This window comes from Castor canadensis, chromosome 6 (genome assembly GCF_047511655.1).
Source record: "Castor canadensis chromosome 6, mCasCan1.hap1v2, whole genome shotgun sequence".
Classification (NCBI taxonomy): domain Eukaryota; kingdom Metazoa; phylum Chordata; class Mammalia; order Rodentia; family Castoridae; genus Castor; species Castor canadensis.
Window position 1 is genome coordinate 416,668 of NC_133391.1, and position 22,056 is coordinate 438,723.

The following is a 22,056-nucleotide window of genomic DNA, read 5'->3' on the forward strand; positions in this document are numbered from 1 at the left end:
GCAGCAACCATGAGTCATTTTCTCCTTGAAAGAAAGAGCAAAAGTTCTCATGTTCCCTCCCACTCAAGTCTGCATCTATGGACCCCATTTTCCCACACCCAGACCAAAAACACTTGAGTATTCTTGGAGTATTTCTTGAATGTGTGAATAAATAAATGGATGGATGAGTAGATGGATGGATGGATGGATGGATGGATGGATGGTTGGGTAGGTGGGTGGGCAGATGACAGATGGATGGATGGGTGGATGGATGAATGGGTGGATGATGGGTGGATGGATGGATGAATAGACGATGGATGGGTGAATGGGTGGATGGATGGATGGGCGGATGATGGGTGGATGGATGGGTGGATGGATGGGTGAATGGGTGGATGGATGGATGGGTGGACGATGGATGGATGGATGGATGGGTGAATGGGTGGATGGGTGGATGGATGGATGGGTGGATGGATGGATGGATGGACGGATGGGTGGATGGATGGGTGGATGGGTGGATGGATGGTGGATGGGTGGATGGATGGGTGGATGGATGGATGGATGGATGGGTGGATGATGGGTGGATGGATGGATGGATGGATGGGTGGATGATGGGTGGATGGATGGATGGATGGATGGGTGGACGATGGATGGGTGGATGGGTGAATGGGTGGATGAATGGATGGGTGGATGATGGGTGGATGGATGGGTGGATGGGTGGATGGATGGGTGGATGGATGGTGGAAGGGTGGATGGACGATGGGTGGATGGATGGATGGATGGATGGGTGGACGATGGATGGGTGGATGGGTGAATGGGTGGATGGATGGATGGATGGGTGGACGATGGATGGGTGGATGGGTGGATGGATGGTGGATGGGTGGATGGATGGGTGGATGATGGGTGGATGGATGGATGGATGGGTGGATGATGGGTGGATGGATGGGTGGACGATGGATGGGTGAATGGGTGGATGGATGGATGGATGGATGGGTGGATAGATGGATAGATGGACGAATGGATGGATGGATGGACAAAGGATTGGCTTCTGATGACTTCCTCTCCCTCAATAACCCAGATTTAAACTTAAGTCAGGGGACTTTGCATCCAGGGTTAAGAAGTGAGAAAGCCTTTCTTACCACGAGAACTTCAGGGATGGGGAGGAGAGCCAGGAGGAGACGAAGGTCTCAGAGGCGCCAAAGGGTTAAAGACCTCCATTTCAAGAGACTGAACATTTAGACTCAGCTGCTGACAGGACTCAGACTGTCCCTCTCCTATGGCCACAGCTGTTCCTGGGAGTCAAAGCACATCTTTGTTTGCCCGACTCTTAGCAACTGTTGCTTTTTTCTGAAGGACAAGCATGAGCCAGCTGTCACCCCACAAGATGAAAAGCAGGGAAGGTCAGCTCTTCAGTGAGTGGCTTGTAAAACAGAAGGCTCTCATGGCCCAGATTCCAGGGGTCCTTCATTTCATCTTACGTGGCTTCCTCCCACCAAGCCGAGGTCCCGTAACACCCCACAGCAGAGCAGCAGAGGGGCCTGGAACGCATGGGACGCTCTTTTGAACAGCTCCGACTAACAGGGAATGCAGACGCGCCCGGCTGCCCGTTTGAGAAACAGGTCTCTGGGCAGCAGCTCTGCACGTGAGGGACAAGCACACCACCCGTGCTGCGTGTAAATACCGTGTGCTCGTGAAGACAAGAAGCTGGGTTGAAAGTTAGTGTCTGGTACTGAAATATTTGGACCCCACTGTCTGATGGCTGAGGTTTGCATCCAGGGCTGGGAGGAAGTGGGTGGGAACACAAAACCCCACTGAACAACAGCCAGTCCCTGGGAGCCGGTATGTGCTCCAGGTTCCTTCCTTTGTAACTTTGGATACTCATGATAAAATGCCTTATGAAAATAGTATCTAATAGCCAGGTACAGTGGCTCACGCCTGTCATCCCAGCTACTCGGGAGGCAGAGATTGGGAGGATCATGGTTCCAGGCCAGCCTGAGAAAAAAGTTAGTGAGACCCCATCTCAACCAACAGGCCAAGTACACTGTCACACACTGGTCATCCCAGATTCTTGGGAGGCAAAGATAGGAATATTGAGGTTTGAGGCCAGTCTGGACAAAAATGCAAGATGCTATTGAAGAAATAACTATAATAATAATAGTAATTTTTTAATTTTAAAGCTATCTTGAATGCTGGGAGCATAAGTCAAGTGGTAGAACACTTGCCCAGCAAGCTTGAGATGCTGGGTTCCATTTGCAGTACCATAAAACATAAATCAATAAATAAATATGTTGTAATTGTTATTCTCTTTGCCATGCTGGGGTTTGAACTCAGAGCCTCATGCTTGCTAGGCAGGCGCTCCACCACTTGAGATCTGTCCTATACCTTTTTGCTTTAGTTGTTTTTCAGATGGGGCCATGAATTTTGCTTAGGGCTGCCCTGGACCACAATCCCACCTACAGCCATCCCACACAGCTGGGATGCCAGGCACACCACACCACATGCAGCTTTTATTGATTGAGATGGAGCTTCACCAACTTTTTGCCAAGGCTGACCTCGAACTGCAACCCTCCTGATCTCAGCCTACAGAACTTTTTTTTTTTTTGTGGTACTGGGATTTGAACTCAGGGCCTTTACCTTAAGCCACTCCACCAGCCCTCTTTTGTGATGAGTTTTTTCGAGATAGGGTCTCAAGAACTATTTGCCTGGGCTGGCTTTGAACCTCGATCCTCCTGATCTCTGCCTCCTGAGTAGCTGGGATTACAGGCGTGAGCCATGGCACCTGGCTTCTTGGAATCACTAAAAAACACATAATTACTCCGGGGGGTGGGGGGTCATTGTAAGATTATACAAAAGTCATGATGGCGATGGGAAGGCCACAAGGTAATGAGGACAGCAAACAGATGTTCAGGTGACACGAGGATGGTGGTGTGCCAGGCTAAAAAAATCAGCACAGGGGAAAAAGCTTGGGAGAAAATGCAGAGACGTGGCCAGGGACACTTGAGTGGCCGGGACTGTTTTTGTCCTGCATTGCTGGACTCACATGATGGCTCTTCCCTGCCTAGGCAAAGGGTGGCCAGGCCTGCCCATGGCTGCAGGATCCACTCATCAGTCCTACAGGGCCTGCGGTGTGGAGCAGCCTGGGTGCCTCTGGGATGGGGGGGGAAGTGGGTTATTGGGGTGCTTGTGGGATCTCAAAGTCCCTGTTAATATGAAGTGGGGGGGGGCAGAACTGTTTCTGCCCTCTGAGACCAGGAGGGGCCTGAACAAGTGTTTAGCTAGTTTCAGAATAACTTCCACAAATGCACGAGAAAAGAGACAGCCGGCCAGGTGTGGCAGCACACACCTGTAATCCCAGCTATCTGAGGCCTAGGTAGGACTGTGGCCTGAGGCCAACCCTGGACAGAAACTGGAGACCATACCTGGAAAAAATAACCAACACAAGAAGAATTGGGGGTGTGGCTCAAGTGGCAGAGCGCTAGCTAGCAAGTACAAGGCCCTGAGTTCAAACCCCAGTACCACCAAAAAATAAAAAAAGAAGAAATGCAAAAGCCAAACAATATGTGAGCAGAGGCCCAGACTCCCCCACAGCAGACAGACATCAGAACAGCTCGGGGCGGGACCCACCTCTGGGCCAGCCCCGATGGTGAGACAGATATGGGAGGCAGAAATCAGGAGGATCACAGTTCAAAGCCAGCCCCAGCAAATAGTCTGTGAGACCCTATCTCAAAAAAAAAAAAAATTACAAATAAGGGCTGGCACAGTGGCTCAACGTGTGGGCCCTGAGTTCAAACTCAAGTACTGGGAAAAAAAAAAAAAGTGAAACCAGCCGACCCAGTGTGGTGGTGCACAGCTGTAATCTCAGCACTCAGGAGGCAGAGCAGAAGGATCCAGAGTTCCGGGCCAGCCTGGGCCACACAGTGTGACCCTGATGAGAGAGAAAGAGAGAGAGAGAGAGAGAGAGAGAATGATCCAGCAAGCCCAGTGCACAGATGGACATCTGCAGAATGAATGAGGTGGATGTGTGGGCCGACGCGAGCCCCATCCACAAGGATGCACCAGAAATGTCTGGTGCAAGGCCGGCACCGCAGCCCCCATTCTGTCCTCTGCACTTTTTATTCACAGGAGCAATGACTCCTCACCGAGCAGCCCTTGGCCATGAGGCACCAGCAATCAGCTTCGCCCCTTCGCTGGGACGGCTGACCCCACCTGTGTCCAGCGCCTCATCCCTGGCTGCTCCCTACTCAGAACCCCTCTCTTCCTTGCCTGGAAGATGCCTCCCGTCCTTGCAGGAGTGACCGGATGCCATAAGCCCCCACTCCCGGAGAAAACTGGTCATTTCTTCCCCAATGGTCCTACAGCATCCGAGAAACAGATGCGTGTCCAGGTGATCATCCCCTTGCTGGAAAGGACAATTCATTCTTTAAAACTCGAGGGGCCCCTTGGCCAGGAGAGGAGGAGACAAAGCTATGTCCCCAGGAGTTGTCACACAAATGAGCACAAAGCCATTGAGCCAGGGTCACAAGCTGTCCCAGGTGGAGTGTGGGAAGGTCACTCAGCCTTGTGTCACAAGCGCACACGGACTCTGCGTTCCACCAGAACCAGTGCAGGAGACATGGATGACCCCGCAGAAGCACCAAGGAAGCTGCATGGCCTTGCCCACCTTCCCTGAGCCTCGGTTTCCCCACCTGACGAATGGAAGCAGAGTCACCACGTGGGTGATGAGATGCCATCTATGGTATGGGGTCACCCTGGAAATGCGATGTGTCCACCGTCCTCTCTGCACTGCCACCCCCTCCCCCGGCTTCTCCCTGCAGCCTCAGGCGGCTGGTGGGTTCCTCACACCCTGCTGGCAGAACCAAGGCTATTTTTAGGGACTGGGGCTCAATTATGAAGCCTAGCCAAGACCATAGGTGCCTGTCTTGGGGCCAGGTCACAGGGAGGGTGGGGAAGGGCGCAGCGGCCAGACCTACCACCAGGGGGCGTCTTGACAAGTGTCCATCTGGCCTGGGGCCAGGACCAGCAGCCTGAGGCCTGGATGGACTCTGAAGTCCTTTCCGAAGAAAGGTCCCACTCATGTCTTCTCTAGACTCAGGAACCCTGTCCACATAATGGGGACCAGAGTGTCACCAAGCCCAGGTGTCCACAGGGGTTGTTCAGTGACATAGGTGGTGGATGGGCAGGCCCTGGCGCTCACACCTGTAATCCCAGCTACTGAGACCAGGAGAGTCACATTTCGAGCCCAGACGAAGCAAATGGTTCTTGAGACCCCATCTCCAAAATAACCAAAGCAAAATGGAGTGGCTCAAGAGGTAGTATAAAGCCCTGAGTGCAAATCCAAGCCACACACGCACAAAAAGAAGAGGTGGTGGTGGATGGTCGGGAGAGGGCCAGCCATCAGATTCTAGAGGTTTAAATCATTAAACACCCAACAAGCAAGGCCACAAGCAAGACTCACACACATGGCTGTGTGGACAGCCATGGCAAGAGCAAGGCTTTCCTCCTCCCAAGCCCTGGAAGCTGGACACAGCACTAGCCCTGTGCTCGCTCCCCATGCTCCACCGTAACCCGGCCCGGGAGGCCTTCTCGGGCAAAGACTCCAGAAAGAGCTACCGTAACCACAGTGCGCTACTTCCTACCAGCGGAGCACGTGGAAAACCACTCCTCTCTGAAAAAGATGCCGTTCCCTGGAAGGGTTCCAGGCTGCATATGCATTCATGGATCAGGACGGTCATCCCAGAGCAGCGGGGCCTCAAATCCCAGCCTCTCCCACTTCTAGCTGGTGACCTGGGCCAGCGTGCTTGAACTGAGTCTCATCAGTCAAACGGCACAATTTAAAAATGCCAGTTACCGAGGGTTGTTGGAGACTCTAAGACCATGCACACATGCTGGGCGTCAGTGCTCACACCTGTAATCCCAGCTACTCAGAAGGTAGAGATCAGGAGGATTGCGATTCAAAGCCAACCTGGGAAAATAGTTCATAAGACCCTATATTGAAAATACCCAACACAAAAAAGGGCTGGTGAAGTGGCTCAGGTGTAGATCTGAGTTCAAACCCCAGTAACTACCAAAAGAAAAAAAAAAAAAAGACCACTCACACATGGGGCGCAGACTAGTCTCGGGACTGGCACTGGTGGAGAACGCATGGTTTGAGGTCGGCTTCGGACTCTGGATCGCAGCCTCCCCTAGAAGTCGGCCTCAGCCGCAGCCTCTGCCAGAGCGAGGCTGGATGGCTTTGTGCCGGAGGAAAACCAAATCCTCTACACGGTTGGGCCACTAAGCAGCATTTCAGATGAGGCCTTGCTTGTTCCAAAATGCTAATTTTGTTTTTCACTGCTACCGAAAAGGGAAACAGACAGTCCCGCAGCCTATGCCAGGCTAGAGAGAGGGGCAGAGAACGCCACCGCAGCCAGAGCGGGCGGCATGTGACCTCTTGCAGGACGGTGTGCTTTTATATCCGCGAGGGCCCGAGCGATGTGGGGAGCAGACGGCCCAGCTGTGGCCCCGAGTTTAATTACAGCCGCAGAGAGCGGGGTGAGGCCCTCGCACGCACGCCTGCTGTCGCTCCAGTAACGAGGTCCACGCACACAATAACTGCCGGGCCGTTCTGCTTCCAGGGCTCGGCCTTCTGCCTCCCCAGACGCCCTGAACAGAAGCGAAGGATGAGGATGGAGCCGCGGGGCCTCCCCCAGGCCAGACCCCATCGTCCTGGGGGGGTCCCAGGGCTGCTGAGCACCCAGGGACCAGCCTCTGAGGCTGTGGGGGGCCCCGGCCTCACTGAGGGACGAAGCTCTCTCCCAGTTCCTCACAGGACCAGCTCGCTCTGCACAGGGGCTGTGAAGGGACAGCTGTGCGGGAAGGACACTTGCTGCAGAGCCCACTGCAAAGGCAAGGGGACTGGGGCTCAATTCTGCACCTGGAGGTGGGGCAAGGCAGCCTCCCAGGACCTTCTGACTGTGGGTGCCCCAAGGTCAACAGCAGTCCACTTGCTGACTCAGGCCCAGGGAAGAGCAGACGGTGACCTCAGGGAGTGGTCTCAGGGTCAGACCAGGCTTGCTTCAGACTGAGCGCCAAGAACAGTGGGGACTGGCCTCAGGGTCTGTCTGGTGACAGGCCAGCCTCCGAGGGCAAAGCACATCCTGGGAGAAGTTCAAAGATGAAGGCCACTGGCCACACAGTACAGGGACCCGGGGAAGATGGTGGTGGTGGTGGTGATGGTGACTGTTGGTGACAGTGATGGTGATGGTGGTGGTGATGCTGGAGAAGGTGGTGGCAGTGATGGTGATGGTGACAATGATGGTGGTGGTGGTGACAGTGACGGTGACGGTGGTGGTGGTGAAGATGGTAATGGTGACAGTGATGGTGGTGGTGCTGGTGATGGTGAAGGTGGTGGCAGTGATGGTGATGGTGGTGGTGACACTGATGGTGATGGTGGTAAAGGTTGTGCTGGTGATGGTGACAGTGACAGTGATGGTGACAGTGGTGTTGATGACAGTGACAGTGATGGAGGTGGCAATGCTGGTGAAAGTGGTGACAATAAAACACATATGGAGATTACTGGGCTACATGACACCCCTCACAGTAGTTTTATAACCCTCCCTGACATCTGAGGACACTGAGGCCACAATGACACACAGTCACAACTTGTAAGTGACAATCTGTCCTCTAGATGGCTCTGAGTTTGTGTGGCATCTGAGTTTGGTGCGAGTGCGCACAGCCGCTCCAGCCTAACACTCTGGGTTCAGGGCTGTCCCGTCCCCTGTCGTCCCTGCACTACCAGGCCAGAGCCAGCTCCCCCCAGCTCAGTGCACCCAGGACAGGGACCCCACATACAGACCACGCCCGCACTGCCCCGTCCCCATCCCCATCCCCATCCCTGTCCCAGGCAAGAGGGGGAGGGGACGAGGGTATGAGGTGACATCACCAGGGAAGACACAGGCTGGAATGATGACTCTGCTTCAGATACCAGGGACGGGGGGCGGGAAACTGAGGTCAAGATGCACAGCCCGTGAGGCCCCTGAGACCCCATAAGGAGGCGGTCAGGAGTCCTAGGAGGGAAAGTGGGCAGCTGCGGGAGCCAGCCTTTCCCACCACCACCTGCACCATCTTCTTTTAAATCAAAGGGAATAATTAAGCCTAATCTAGCTGGGCTGGTGACTGACACCTGTAATCCCAGCTACTCAGGAGGCAGAGATCAGGAGGATCGCAGTTCGAAGCCAGCCCAGGCAAGAAGCTCGAGACCCTATCTCAAAAAAACCAACCCAAAACGGGGCTGGCAGAGTGGCTGAAGCAGTAGAGTCCTGCTTTGCAAGTGTGAGGCCCTGAGTTCAAACCCTAGTCTTGCCAAAAAAAAAAAAGTGTAATCTTTATCCTTTTATTATTGTTATTGTTATTTTGGTGGGACTGGGATTTGAACTCTACATTTGCAAAGGAGGCGCTCTACTACTTGAGCCACAGCTCCAGTCCCTTTTGCTCTGGTTATTTTGGAGATGGGGTTGCCCGGGCTGGCCTCAAACTGCAATCCTCCCAATCTCAGCCTCCCAAGTAGCTGGGATTACAGATCTGAGCCACTGGTGCCCAACTGTCTTTACCCTTTCCTAAACTTTTAAAGAATCTCTGCTACAACCTAAGGGGACACCATTACAAATTGACAAGGGTGGAGACTGGAGGAGTGGCTCAAATGGCAGAGCATCTGCCAGCAAGTTCTGAGTTCAAATCCCAGTGCCCCCCCACCCAAAAAAAGGGAAAAAAAAATCAACTGGCACAAAGTGAAAACGCACTTGTGTCGAGCCTGAATTCAGAGAGCGTATCTAGGCAAGGCTGTGTGCCCACCCCACAGTGGATCCCCGTGCCACCCCATCCTGCCCACGTGGGTCAGGACGCAGAGTGGCCTCAGGCAGCCCCGAGGGCAGGGCTCGACGCCCACAGACTTAGAAGGAGCCTCACGATGGCCAAACCACAGCCGAGCGAGGCTGCGGGCCGAGGAGACACCACAAGACTGGTGCGGAGACGCCCGGCCCGCCCACTCCCCTCTGGAGCCGTTTCCTGAGGCTGCGGCCAGAGAAGGGGCCCAGCGTGTGACATGGACAGTGAGTTTCCTCTGTGCAAAAAAACAGACCCGAGACACACGCCCTTGCGAGCGCTTCCTTTCCAGGCCGGCGTGCAGACAGGGCCTGTCATCCACACACATCTGCTTCCTCCGTTTCTTGCCCCCTGGCTCCGAAACCCACAATTCTAGGGTGTCCTCAGTGACCTGCCTCAGCTACAAATGACTGGCTACAGTCACGTGAGCGGGGCTCGGCACTGGGGAGGTTTGGGTTGGTGGGAACCAGCTGGGTGCCCACAAGGCCTTGGCATAAAAGAGTGGGCTAGCAGGACCTGACAGATCCAGGCCCAGGCATCCGATGCTGCTTCTCTGGGGACTTGAAATTGCACTAAGAATGGAGGCTGCAGAAAGCCAAGTGTGGCGGTGCATGCCTGTGATCCCCACGTCTGGGAGCCTGAAGTAGGATCACAAGTTCAAGGCCAACCTGGCCTGTGTGACTATGCAGAGTGAGATGCTGTCTTAAAAAAAAAACAGAATGCACTGTTAGTCTGTGTGGCCATCAGCCATAGAGCAGGTGACCACCCACCCAAGCCGAAGCACAGAAACTGTCTACAGAGGGGGCTGCAGAGGTGCCCAGGGAGACCTGGCCAGGGCGGAGCAAAGATCCTGGGGCAGCCCCCAGAGAGGCCTCTCGCTCCTTCTGACATTTCAACCATCTGAATGCACCACTCATTCAAAATCTAGACTTAAATTACATCGAAAATGGATGTTTGGATTCCAGTTCAGAGAAATGTAACACTTCAGTCACCTGGTTCCCCGATGACCAGGGCTACGTGACAAAAACTACGTGAAGTCTTCGATTCTTGTGATGGACGGGGTCCTGAAACAGCGGCGTGTTCTCTGAGTGGTTCGGAGGGTGGGAAGGCATATCCAGAATCGGAGGTGAAGTGTGGCTCCTTCCTGCCTCTCCCTGGTTCTGGTGACCCCACGCACCCTGGGCTGGTGGCCTTGGCTCCGGTGTCCACCTCTGTGGTCATGCAGCCTCCTCTCCTTCTGTGCGTATCAAATCTCCCTCCTCTCACAGGGACACCCGTGGTGACAGTGAGAAATTTCAGGGTCATCTCTGCTCACATCCTCACCTTAGTCACGTCTGCAAAGTCCTTTGGGACAATCCCTGGCTCCAGGGATTGGGTCGTGGGTATCCTGGAGGGGACGGGGGACCTTATCCCCGCCTGTCACTCCATGAGGCCCAGACATCTTCCAGGATGGGTCATCACCAGTGACCCATGTTGGTGGCCCTGGCTGAAAACATCTTTTCAATGTGAGCCTGAGTCCTTGTCCACACGCAGGACACTGCAGGGCTCAGGAGCTCCAAGGAGGCTGAGCAACCATGACCAAACGTCCAGTCTTCCCGGTGACCAGAGAACTGTCACCAAGGATGAGAATGCCACTGTCCAGTGATATCGGGTTATGGGGGGGGGTCACCCCGGCTGGACCCACACAGGCTCCACCACCAGATGTGCGGTGAGCACCAGCCACGCATCGGTTCTTCCCAACACTGGGGTGACAGAGAGAGCTGGTGACGGTGTCACATACGTGACAAGAACACGCCCCCTCCCGCCACCATCACTGTGACTGTGGGAGCAGCAGCTGTCCTCTTGGGGGACCCTGGGCCAGAGAGGCCAGCACAGGCGGAGGGCGAGGCGGGGTCCTCCGCGTATGAGCGGCCAGAAGCCTCGGCCCCAAACCTCGCACTCAGCACCAGCCCAAGCTTCTGGGCCCAGCAGCTCCTGCTGGTCCTGGAAACGTGGTGGCATCAGGAATGAGAAACCTGTCACCGGACCTAAACTGGTTTTTAAGAGCCTTTATCTTACATATTCTTTGTCATTGGAATTTTTTTCTGACCCTGGGGTTTGAACTTACGACCTCACCTTGCTGAGAAGGTGCTCCCTTTTGCTTTTAGTTTGTGTTCAGATGGGGTCTCACACTAAGTCTGCATAGGCCACTGTCCTCCTACCTCCTCCTCCTGAGCAGCTGACATTACAGACACACACCACCACACGCGGCGCGGCCTGTTAGTTGACACAGGGTCTCAATGCCTTTTTTGCTCAGGGTGGCCTCAACTGCAATCCCACTGCCTCTGCCTCCCGAGTAGCTGGGATTACAGCTGTGCACCACCACACCCAGCCCCATTATTTGGATTTTGTATAGGATTGTTCACAGAATGTGCTCAGTTGAGCTAGTGGCAAATTAGAATTTGCCAAAAGTGTTTCAAAAAGAGAAACAGATTTTAAAGCATGTCCTTTGATCTGCAAGGAGGCATATATAGGACAAAGGGACAAGGCTGGTGGAGCGGCTCAAGCAGCAGAGCATCTGCCTAGCACGTGAGAGGCCCTGAGTTCAAACCCCAGCGCCACGCGCACAGAAAAAGCCTCTGTTCGTGATGACTGACGGACGTGCTCAGGACACACCCAGCGTGACAAATGAGCACAGAGCAGAGTCCGTCTGAGGAAATGCATGGAGTCGAGACTGGGCTGTGAACGAAGTGCTCAAGGGTGTCCCCAGTGTACCTCAGGTATTTTGCTGTGGCCTGGACGCCTTCTGGGCCGGGCTGTCACCACAGACCTCCCATGTTGGTGGCCCTGGCTGAAGGTACCTTTTAAATCTAAGCCCAAACCTTTGTCCCCACACAGGTCACCACCGGGCTCAGGAGCTTCCCAGGAGGCCAAGCAACCCTGACACAACGTATTCCCGGTGACCAGGGAACTGTCACCAAGGCTGGTAACACCACTGCCCAGTGACTTCGGGGCATGAGAGAGTCCCCCAGCCACATTTCTACTTTTTGCTTTATCCAAATCTCCTGATTTTTCCCGCTACCAACAGGGTCGACTTCCCAAGCATGCATCTGAACCCTCCGAGGCTCACAGGCTCCCAAGTGGCATGGACGGCCGCCCAGTGGCCGAGATCCCACGTCCCTGCCAGGCTGCTGGACACAGGAGGCTCTGCCTGTCCCCGTGAGGGCAGGGTGGGTCCTGGTGTGACCAGGGCAAAAGGAAGCACCATGCGTCTTTATGTGACAAGGTCCAGCGTGTCACAAGGAGACCCAGTGTTACAGGAGCCACCCTGCCTCGTGACCCCTGACCCTAGGTCACCCCGAGGCCAGGAGAGGGTCACCTGCCTACCTTCTCTCGTTGTCATCGAGGTGTGCAAAGAGCACATTCTTGGAGATGGCTTTGGCCAGCGCTGTCATGGTCTTGTAGTCTTTGGGGATGACCTGTGGGGATATCAAAGGACATCAGATGTGTCCCTGAGGGCACAGGGCCAGGCTCACTTCCCCAACTGCTGCTCCACCCTGGGGACCCCAGGGACCCCGGGGACCATGACACAACTTAACTCAAACAATTCTGTCTTCAATGTGGCACTGGGTTTACATGTGGCTAAAAAGACCCAGGATGAAAGGTCAAGGTTGGTTTATTTTAATTTTAAGAAATAAATAAAAGACAAAGACCCTGGAGTGACCTGAAACGCAGTTTGGGGACCGTTCTGCAGTGTGGAGTCACTGTTGCCTGGATCTGTGGGAATTCAGAACCACTTAGAAAGTATGGAATAACCCTGTGGCTACTTTTGTTTCTTTTAGCAGCACTGGGATTTGAACTCGGGGCCTTGTACTCACCAAGCAGGAGTTCTACCACTTGGGCCAGGCCCCAGCCCTTTCGTTTTAGTTATTTTTCAGATAGGATCATGCTTTTTGCCTGGTGCCAGCCTTGAACCTGATCCTCCAACCTATGCTTCCCAAGAACTGGCATTACAGGCACGTGCCACCATGCCCAGCTCGTCTGTGGAGATGGAGTCTCGCCAATTTTTTTGCCTGGGCTGACCTTGAACCATATCCTCCTACCCCAGCTTCCCCAGTAGCTGGAATTGCAGGTGTGCACCACCACACCCAGCCTGCTTTTCTCTTCTTGATTTCTTTATTTCACTGGATTTTTTAAAAGGTAATAAGCAGCTGCTTAAAAAATCTGAAACCTGTGCATGGTGGTGCACACCTGTAATCCCAGCTAGGTGGGAGGCACGGGTGGAAACGCCCAGGTCCAAGACTGGCCCTTGGGCATAAAGGCAAGGCCCTGATCCCAAAAATAACTAGTGCAAAAAAAGGGCTGGGGCTGGGCTGAGGCTCAAGTGGTAGAGCCTAGAAAGCACAAGACCCTGAGTTCAAATCCCAGAACCACCAAGAAAAGAAAAAGAGAAAAGAAAAACCACATCCGCCTTGAGTCCTCCTTGGGATTTGGCTCAAGTGGTAGAGCTCCTGCCTAGCAAGGGTGAGGCCCTGAGTTTAAATCCTGGTACCACAAAAAAAAAAAAAAAGACTTCAAATCCTGGCACTGCAAAATGGTAGAGGTGATGGAGGTGATGGCTGGACCCCACTGTGAGCTCGGCTGGGGGACTACGTACCCCAGTCTGGATGGAGCCCCCCAAGCTCCTATGGGGGCGTGAAGCACAGCTGGGGGGGGTCTGTGAGGCCCCAGGGCGGAGGGTCTGGGGGTCGGTGTCCTCAGAGGACACCGCCCGTCCAAGCCCTGCCGGCCGTCTTCCCTCCCCGAGGCCTTTGGCTCCTACCCCAGCAGCAGCCCTGCACGGCAGCGCTCACTCACACTGCGGAGGCCACTGGGCCACTGACCGTCGCCCCTGACCCGCCTCCCGGCTCCCATGGCTGCAGCCCCAGCATGACGGCAGCCAGGGCCCCGCGGGTCCCACGACCACCTGTGGCATCCCGTGACACCAGATGAGCACAAGGAGGCTGGGGTGCGCATGGGGTCCCTCCCTGCCCCACCTTGCGCACGTAGGACACAGCGTCCTCCTCCGTGTAGACCTCAGCACTCACGCCCCCCCGGCGGCGCCGAGCCTTCACCACGGGGTTGGGGGGCGTTGGTGACACCTCCTCGTCGTGGGAGTCAGACTGCGAGTTCGACTTCTGCCGGGCCAGGATCTGCCTGCTTTCCTCCTGCGGAGGAGGAGGACAGAAAGTGGTCATCAGGGTGGTGCGTGTCTAAGGTGTGACCCCGCGGAAGGCCTGTGATTGGTGCAGACGGGTCCTTCATTTGCATGAAGAGCCAAGCTCGGGAGTCAGCTCAGCTGGGCTGCCTCACCCGGCTCCCGCCACGCTGGCCACCTCGCAGGCTCCACTCCTGCCCCAGGTTCTTTGCACTTGCTGTTCTGGCTGCCCAGCATGCCCAGATCTCCCACAAGTCCCTGTCTGTGCTCAGTGACGCCTTCAACCACCTACTTAAAACTGCAGTGCCCACTGTCCCAGTGTCCCGTCCCCCCCCAGGATCATGTGCACCTGGAGCTCAGGATGGGACTCCAACTAGAAACAGTTTCTGCAGATTGTGACTAAGGGAGGGATGAGACGAGGGTGCAGAGGCACGGAAGGGGCCTACCTCCACTGACACCAAGAAAGGGGACACAAAGATAAAAGGGGGACACAAAGATAAAAGGAAGACACCACGTGAAGGTAGAGGCGCGGAGTGATAAGGAAGAAAGGGGCAGGGAAGTGTACTCTCCTGCAGCCATGGAAGAAATGCAACCTCCAGAAGCTTCCCCTACTGTCCCCGGCAACTGTGCAAGCTTAAATTTATGTGGTCTCAGGTCCCCAAGGAGACCTCACAAAACTCACATCTGAGATTAGGAAAACGAGCGTGGGGTGAAACCAGAGACCAGATGGGGAGCCCAGCAGAAGGCCTGTGATTGGCACAAGCACAATCCTTCATTTGCATAAAGGGCTATGCTATAGAATACAGTTGCATAAAGTGCTGTGCTATGATTGGTGCAAAGATAACCCTTCATTTGCATAAAGGGCTGTGCCATAACTGCTACAAGCACAATCCTCCAATTGCATAAAATGCTATGCTATGATTGGTGCAACATAATCATCCGTTTGCATAAAGGCCTGTGCCATGATTGGTGCAAAGATAACACTTGATTTACATGAAGTACTGTGCTAGGATTGGCACAAACACAATCCTTAGTTTGCATGAAGGGCTGTGCTCTGGTTGGCACAACCACGGGCCCCACACTCCCATTCTGGAAGAACAGGGGCCTGAGAGGCTGGTTTCTACTCGAGGTCATGCAGAGCTGTTCTGCTCGGCACAGGCCCCATCCTGCCCTCAGCAGAGGAGCCCCAGATGCTGGAGCCACTTGCCCTGAGCCCCGGTCCTCTGGAGACCAGAGGAGAGGCAGCCATGTGAGTCCCAAAAACATGGCCTGTGGGATCCCTTCTCACCCCTCCTCCCCCAACCCTCTGAGTCTCTCAGCTGTCTGGACACCCCAGCCTTGGGCCTCCCTGCACCTTTCATAGCCCTTACCCCCCAGTGGACATGTCCACTCTGCCACAAGCTGGGAGAACAGAATTACCTTTCCTTAAAGAAAGCTACAGCCAGATGCAGTGGCTCGTACCTATAATCCCAGCCACTCGGGAGGCTGAAATCTGGGGTATCAGCCCAGGCAAATAGTTTATGAGACCCCATGTCCACTATAACCAGAACAAAATGGACTGGAGGAGCGGCTCGCTTTGCAAGTGCGAAGCCCTGAGTTCAAATCCCAGCCCCACACTAAAAAAAGTTATAATTGTGCCATGAAGCTGGTTTCACTTCCCCATTTTCGGTTATGCTTGGTTCACTGCAGACTGACAACTTTAAATGGAAAAATCCAGAAATACACAATTCTTTAGGTGGCGTGCCCTTCTGAGCAGTGTGACGGAGTCTTGTCCAGGCATGGGCTCAAGGACCCTGCTTCACCGGTCAGGGGGATAGGGGCACTTCAGAGTTGAGTGGCCACCTCCCCACCAATGTCACCAATGCCTCCAGGTCCTGGGGTCCTGGGGAGTCATGCTTCAATGCCAGGTGAGGCCAAGACTGGCAATACCGGTCCTGAGTGCAAATCTCCTGTGTTGACTTAAAACTGCCCTTTTAAACAAGCTGTTTATTTATTCATTGTTTATTCATGTCACCTGGTCAGGTGTGAGGACCCAGGCCGCACAGGCAGAGGGAGGGAGCCAGGCTGGTCATCAAGACCCCTCCTCACCCCGCTGGCTCTGTGGTCCGCAGCCTTCCGACTCCTAGGCCTCCTGGGGCATATGTAGCTGTCACCCGGCCCTGATCACACTGCGGACACAGAGCAGGAGCCAACCTTGGTCCTGTAGGGAGGGGTGATGGCGCCTCACAGGCCTGGCAGTGGTCAGCTGCCCCTGACCAGCGCTATCCTAAGCCAAGAGGGACAGCTGACAACTATCTGCCAGCTGCTCCCTGGGCAAAGGACCCGACCCAACAACAGGGCCATCGAGCAGAGGGTTTGGCACAGTCCTCGCCCACCCACCATGCCACCTCCCCTGCGTCCTGCACCCTCCGACACCAGCCAGGAAATCGCTGTCAACCCGAGGACCCTCCATGTGGCTCTGGGTTTAAAATCTCTCTTATGAGCCAGCACCAGTGGCTCACGCCTGTAATCCCAGCTACTCAGAGGGCCGAGACCAGGAGGATCGAGGTTCAGAGCCAGCCCGGGCAAATAGTTCACGCAACCCCATCTCAAAAAAACCCATCACAAAAATGGGCTGGTGGAGTAGCTCAAGGTGTAGGCCCTGAGTTCAAATCCCAGCACTGCCAAAAAAAAAAGAAAAAGAAAAAAGGGGGCCGACACTGTGGCTGGGGGAGGAGAGCTTACCCTGCGTGCCGCGTCCCCAGCACTGACGCAAAAATAAAACAGGATAAACCAGACATGAGGGTTCTTGAGGAAACAAACCTCAATTTCTATGATGGTAATGAGTATTGTGGTGGTGGATTTTTTGTGGGTTTTTGTTTTGTTTTTGTTTTTGTTTTGCAGAGCTGGGTGGAGGCCAGGGCCTTGGGCCCGCTGGGCAAGTGCCATCCCCACGCTGTCCCCTGAGCCACGGGCCAGGCCCAGTGCCCTTAGTGCCCCGTGATCCTGGGTCAGAATCTTCAAGGGAATAAAAGATGGGATTGGGATTGGGATCGTCGGCACAAGACCGAAAGAAGAAGAAAAAGCAAAAAGGAAGCCAAATGGAAATTCTAGACCCGAAAAACACAACAGTTGGAGCTGAGAACTTGGGATGGGTGTAGCAGCTGAGGGAATTAACAACCCAGAGAACAAGTCAGGAGAAAATGCCAAGCGTGAAGTTCAAAGGCACAACAGGGAAAATCTGCAGGAGGGGGAGAGGGCTGGAGGTGCTGAGGGAGAGCAACATATCCTTCCTGCACCACGCCGGGCGCGGTGGCTGACCCCTGTAATCCCAGCTACTCAGGAGGAGGCAGAGATCAGGAAGACCGAGGTTTGAGATTAGGCAAATTGTTCCAAAATAACCAGAGCAAGATGGACTGGAGGCCTGGCTCACTCAATACACAGCAAGCCCAGGAATGGCCCCCCGCCCGGTGCACACTGGGGAGACGGCTCTAGGGGAAGGACCAGCATTCATCAGGCACAAGGAGGCTGAGACCCACGGATGGACGTCCAGAAACACGACGACCGACAGGGACAGCACAGCTGTGGGAGAACCGGCTCAGCAACATCGACAGCAAATTGACCCACGGCTCCTTGTCCCTGTCCCCCAGGTAGAAAATGGAGATGGATTGCAGCCCAGTGACGTGACTGTGCAGACCAAGGCAAAACCCACCCAGGCACAGGCAGCAACTCCTGCACCAGAGGGTCACCGAGCCTGTAATCCCAGCTACTCAGGAGGCAGCCATCAGGAGGATCGCAATCTGAGGCCAGCCCGGGCAAAAGTTAGTGTGAACCCATCTCAACAAGCAAGCCAGGTGCAGTGGCTCACACTTATAACCCCAGCTACTTGGGGCCCCAGGAGGGACAGCAGCAGCCACCGAGCCTTACCGGGGGACTCATTTGTGCACACGGCCTTCCTGGACAGACGGTGCCTCTGGTGACACAAGGCACATGGCTCTCCCAGGTCTCTTGGGGGATGCTGCACAGGAGGCTTTATGGTCAGAGCCCCGGGTGCAGGTCCAGGGAGGGCAGGGCAGGCTCTGTTGCCACGACAACGGCCACCTCACAATCCTGACTTGAGCACACCCTGCCCCCGCCCCCCCAGCCACAAAGTCACTTTATCTTCAGCCCCACCTCCTCAGGAGACGGTGACAGCGCCGACGCTGCTGCGTATCTGCCTGTTGTTATTTATTTACTTGGTGGGACTGGGGTTTGAACTCAGAGCCTCGTACTTGCTAGGCAGGTGCTCTACCACTTCAGCCACTCCGCCAGCCCTGTTTTGGTTGGGTATTTTTGAGATGGGGTCTTGCTTGGGAGGCCTGGGCGGAGATCCTGTGCAGCTGGAGTGACAGGCATGCCTCACCACACCCAGCTTACTGATTGAGATGGGGTTTCCTGAACTTTTTTGCCTTGGACTGGCTTCAAACCTTGATCCTCCTGCTCTCCGCCTCTGGAGTAGCTGGGATTACAGATGTGAGCCACCATGACTGGCCCTTTTCTTTTTGAGACAGGGTCTCTGTGTGTAGCCCAGGCTGTAGCCTGGGACTGGGACTTGCAACTCCAGCCTCCCAAGTGCTGGCCACCACTATGCTGTGCGAAGCTGTAGGTCAGAGGCCCACTTTCATGGATCCATCACACACATGGGTCTTTCCTACCCAAATGGAGACGTGAAACACCCACCATGTTAAGTACCCAACTCGGTGCCATCAAACACATTCAGGGTTGTGCAGCCATCACTTCAGGCAGCTGTCACTCCCATCCCCCGACTGCCTCCTGACTGGGTTTGGCTGGTTCTGGATGTCACATGAATGGACTTTCACAGACGTGGTCTTTTCTCGCCCAGTTTCATGTATCCAGGGTTCCTCTGTGCCACAGTGCTTTCGGTTCGCTCCTTTTCGTGGCTGAGTAATATTCCATGGAGGAATGGACCACGCTGTCCATCTGTCCGTCCACTGATGCACACGGGTGTCTTCACCTTTGGCTATCGTGGGTGTCTGCACAGAGGTCTGTGTTTGAACACCTGTGTCAGCTCTTCGGGGTGTGCTCCCCAAAGCGGAATTGCTGGGTGGTGTGATGACAGGGCGTTTCATCCTACGCGGCTGGGCCATCTCACATTTGCAGCAGCCAGCCACATCCGTGCCCACATGTCATTTTCTGTTCTGGTTTGGTTTTTTCCCAATACTGGGGTTTGAACTCAGGACCTCACTCTTGCTAGGCAGGGGCTCTAACACTGGATCCATGCTGCCAGCCCTTTCTGCCTTAGGTTTTTCCAGATAGGGTCTCACTCTCATGCCCAGGGTGGCCTGGACAGCCATCCTCCTATTTACACTTCTCTCACAGCTGGGATGACAGGCATGGACTCCCACACCCAGCTTTTTATTAGTTGAGATGGGGTCACACTGTTCACCTGGGTTGTCCTTGAACCTTGATCTATCTCTGCCTCCCAAGTAGCTGGGATTACAGATTTGAGCCACCAAGCCCAGCTTCCTTTTGTTTTTAATATGTTCTCCATGGGCTGAATTTTGGGCACAGAGATAACCTGACATCCAGACGTGGGAATGACCCTCAGAGGAATGGAGTCCTGGCCTGACTGGACACAGCTCTAGGACCTCCTCAGAACCATCCAGAGGAGTCCAGCCTGCCACAGGGAGCCAGTGGAGGGACCTGGGTTTCCTTCCCCTCAAAGAGACGCCCTGTAGCACCTACGGCATCCCAAGGCCAGGTTTGGGGCCACTTCAGCAAGCAGCTTTAATCTTGTTCAGAGGACTGTGGCAGGGACACAGACAAAACAAACCCACTGCCCCCACAGGGCTGGCCGACACAAAGCACTGTTAAATGCTATCAGGTCACCGTGAATGTTGACGAGTGGACCTTTCGTGTCCATCTTCCTTGAATAAGCCGAGATGCCCCCAGGCTGTTTGACTCCCCGATTGACAGCTGTGACATCTTCCCTGGTCCTGCAGTCCTCCAGTGGAGGACCAAGTGGCCGGCCTGACTGCCCTCAGGGCTGCCCAGCTGCTTTAAACACACACTCCAGGGTCACCTTGAGGAAGCCACGACAACCACAGCTGCTTGCTGCCCAGCACAGCTCTGTCCCAGCCGTGACCATCACAAACTGCTTGTGCTGGACATTTGGTGGTCAGAAGCCTGCATGAACTCAGCAGCCATTCTCATCCCCGCCAGAGGGGGCGCACTTCCCCTGGTGGACCAACGGAAAGCCTGTGATTGGTGGAAACAAATGAAGGACTGTGCTGTGATTGGTGCAAACAGGGTCCTTCATTTGCATGGACGTCTGTGCTGTGATTGATGCAAATGGATTTGCCACGCCCCCTTTCCTGCCTATATAAGCAGGGTGTTTGGCTCACTTTTTGAGTAAGCTGGGGGACAGTGACCTATTCTACTGTGTGATTGTTGGAGGGCTTTCATTGGGCTGGACTTTTTTTGCATTGTAGAATTACTAGAATCTGAACTCACAGCCTTGAGTTTACTCTAGCATTTGAGTCACAACCCCAGCCCTTCCTACCTCCTCTTTGCCATTACTGGAGCAGGCTAAGCTGGTGACATGGTGGCAGTGGGCCTGTAGCAGCAGCAAGAGGACAGCTAAGAACCACAGTGTGTGGAAGACAGAAGTGAAAAGCTGCAGAGGCAGAACAGAGATGAGAAATGGTGGCCCCTGGTCATTGGAAGAGTGCTCAGGTTGCCAAACCATAAGGACCGAGGGTCTCAAGACACCTTGGGACCTGGTCGGGAGTTGTCACATTTGTCACTGTAGAGCTGAGAGTCCAGCACCTGGGCCTGGTCAGGAGCAGGTGCCATCACTGTGGCCACCTCTCCCTGCTGCTGGGACTGAGGATCACAGTGGCTGCCAAGTGCCAGGGCTGCTGGTGGTCAAAGCCCAGGGCGATGGGCCTCCAGCCTGGGGACCCAGAGCCCCAGCCTCTGGCTTCTAAGGCCGGGAGCAATGGCTCCTGGCTCTCAGGGCCTGGAGCTTGAGCCTGGTCTGCAGTCCAGCCGCCTGGGCCTGGGGCTCTCAAGGGACGGGGACTGCCAGCACCGGGAGAGCTGCTCTAACCCTACCCATAATTCCTACCAGGGTAGAGCAGAAGGACCTGACCAGCTGATCTGTAAACAACATGAGTGCTTCACCCACTCCACTGACCCCAACCCTGTCTCAAGAGGTGTGGGCTGGAAGTACCAGCAAATGAGAAGTCAGGACAGGGTTCAAGCCTCCTGTCATCACATTCTGTAAACCATCTATAATCACAAGCTGTCACAGCTACTCCCTAATAGACAGGGAGGGTGGGCTCAGGACTGAAGAGAAGGAAGCCACAGAACCCCACACCCAGAGGGGGTACCCTGTAAACCTCCAAGAACAGAGAAAGGCCCTGGAGGACCAGCAATGGATCAGTTACACATCGGCCCAAGCCACAATGTTGGTGACACCAGCTTAACCTTGGTGGAGGCAGGGGCAGCTTATGATAGGACTGTCATAAGACCTGGGCCTGAGTTCATGACCCCAGTGAGGCTTCGAAGCTCACAGGTCTCCCCACCCCCTTTTTTTTAAATTTTTGAGTACTAGGGTTTGAACTCAGGACCTTGAATTGCTAAGCAAGCACTCAACACCACCCCTAGTCCCTTTTGCTTTAGCTGTCTTTCAGACAGGGTCTCATTTTTAGCTTGGGGCTGGTCTATCTACACCTCCCAAGTAGCTGGGATCATAGCCAGGCAGCACCACACCCAGTTTGTTGCCTGAGATGGAACCTTGTTAACTTTTCCCGGGGTTCCCCTTGAACTGCAATCCTTCCAACTTCTGGGAGTAGCTAGGATTACAGGTATGAGCCCCTGGGCCAAGCCCTGACCCTGGTCATTTGTAAATAAATCCCGAGACACGGGTCTGTGCCCATAAGGAGCTCATGTTACAGATGAGAGTCTGACCTGGCTCCCACAGGCCAGTGAGGACCCCAGGCTGCCCTTTTGCAGGAACCATGGCCACTTTTCTTCTCTAGGCAGCCTCGGCCTCGTTCTCT

The 22,056-nt window shown here is 54.6% G+C and overlaps 1 protein-coding gene across 1 annotated transcript in view; it reads right to left on the reverse strand.

Moving 5' to 3' along the window:
* Window positions 1-22,056, reverse strand: part of Prkar1b (protein kinase cAMP-dependent type I regulatory subunit beta) — a 102,173-nt gene that overhangs the window by 62,890 nt on the left and 17,227 nt on the right. The window contains 2 exon segments of the mRNA XM_074075374.1: window positions 12,202-12,293; window positions 13,851-14,021. Coding sequence (XP_073931475.1) covers window positions 12,202-12,293; window positions 13,851-14,021 — 263 coding nt within the window.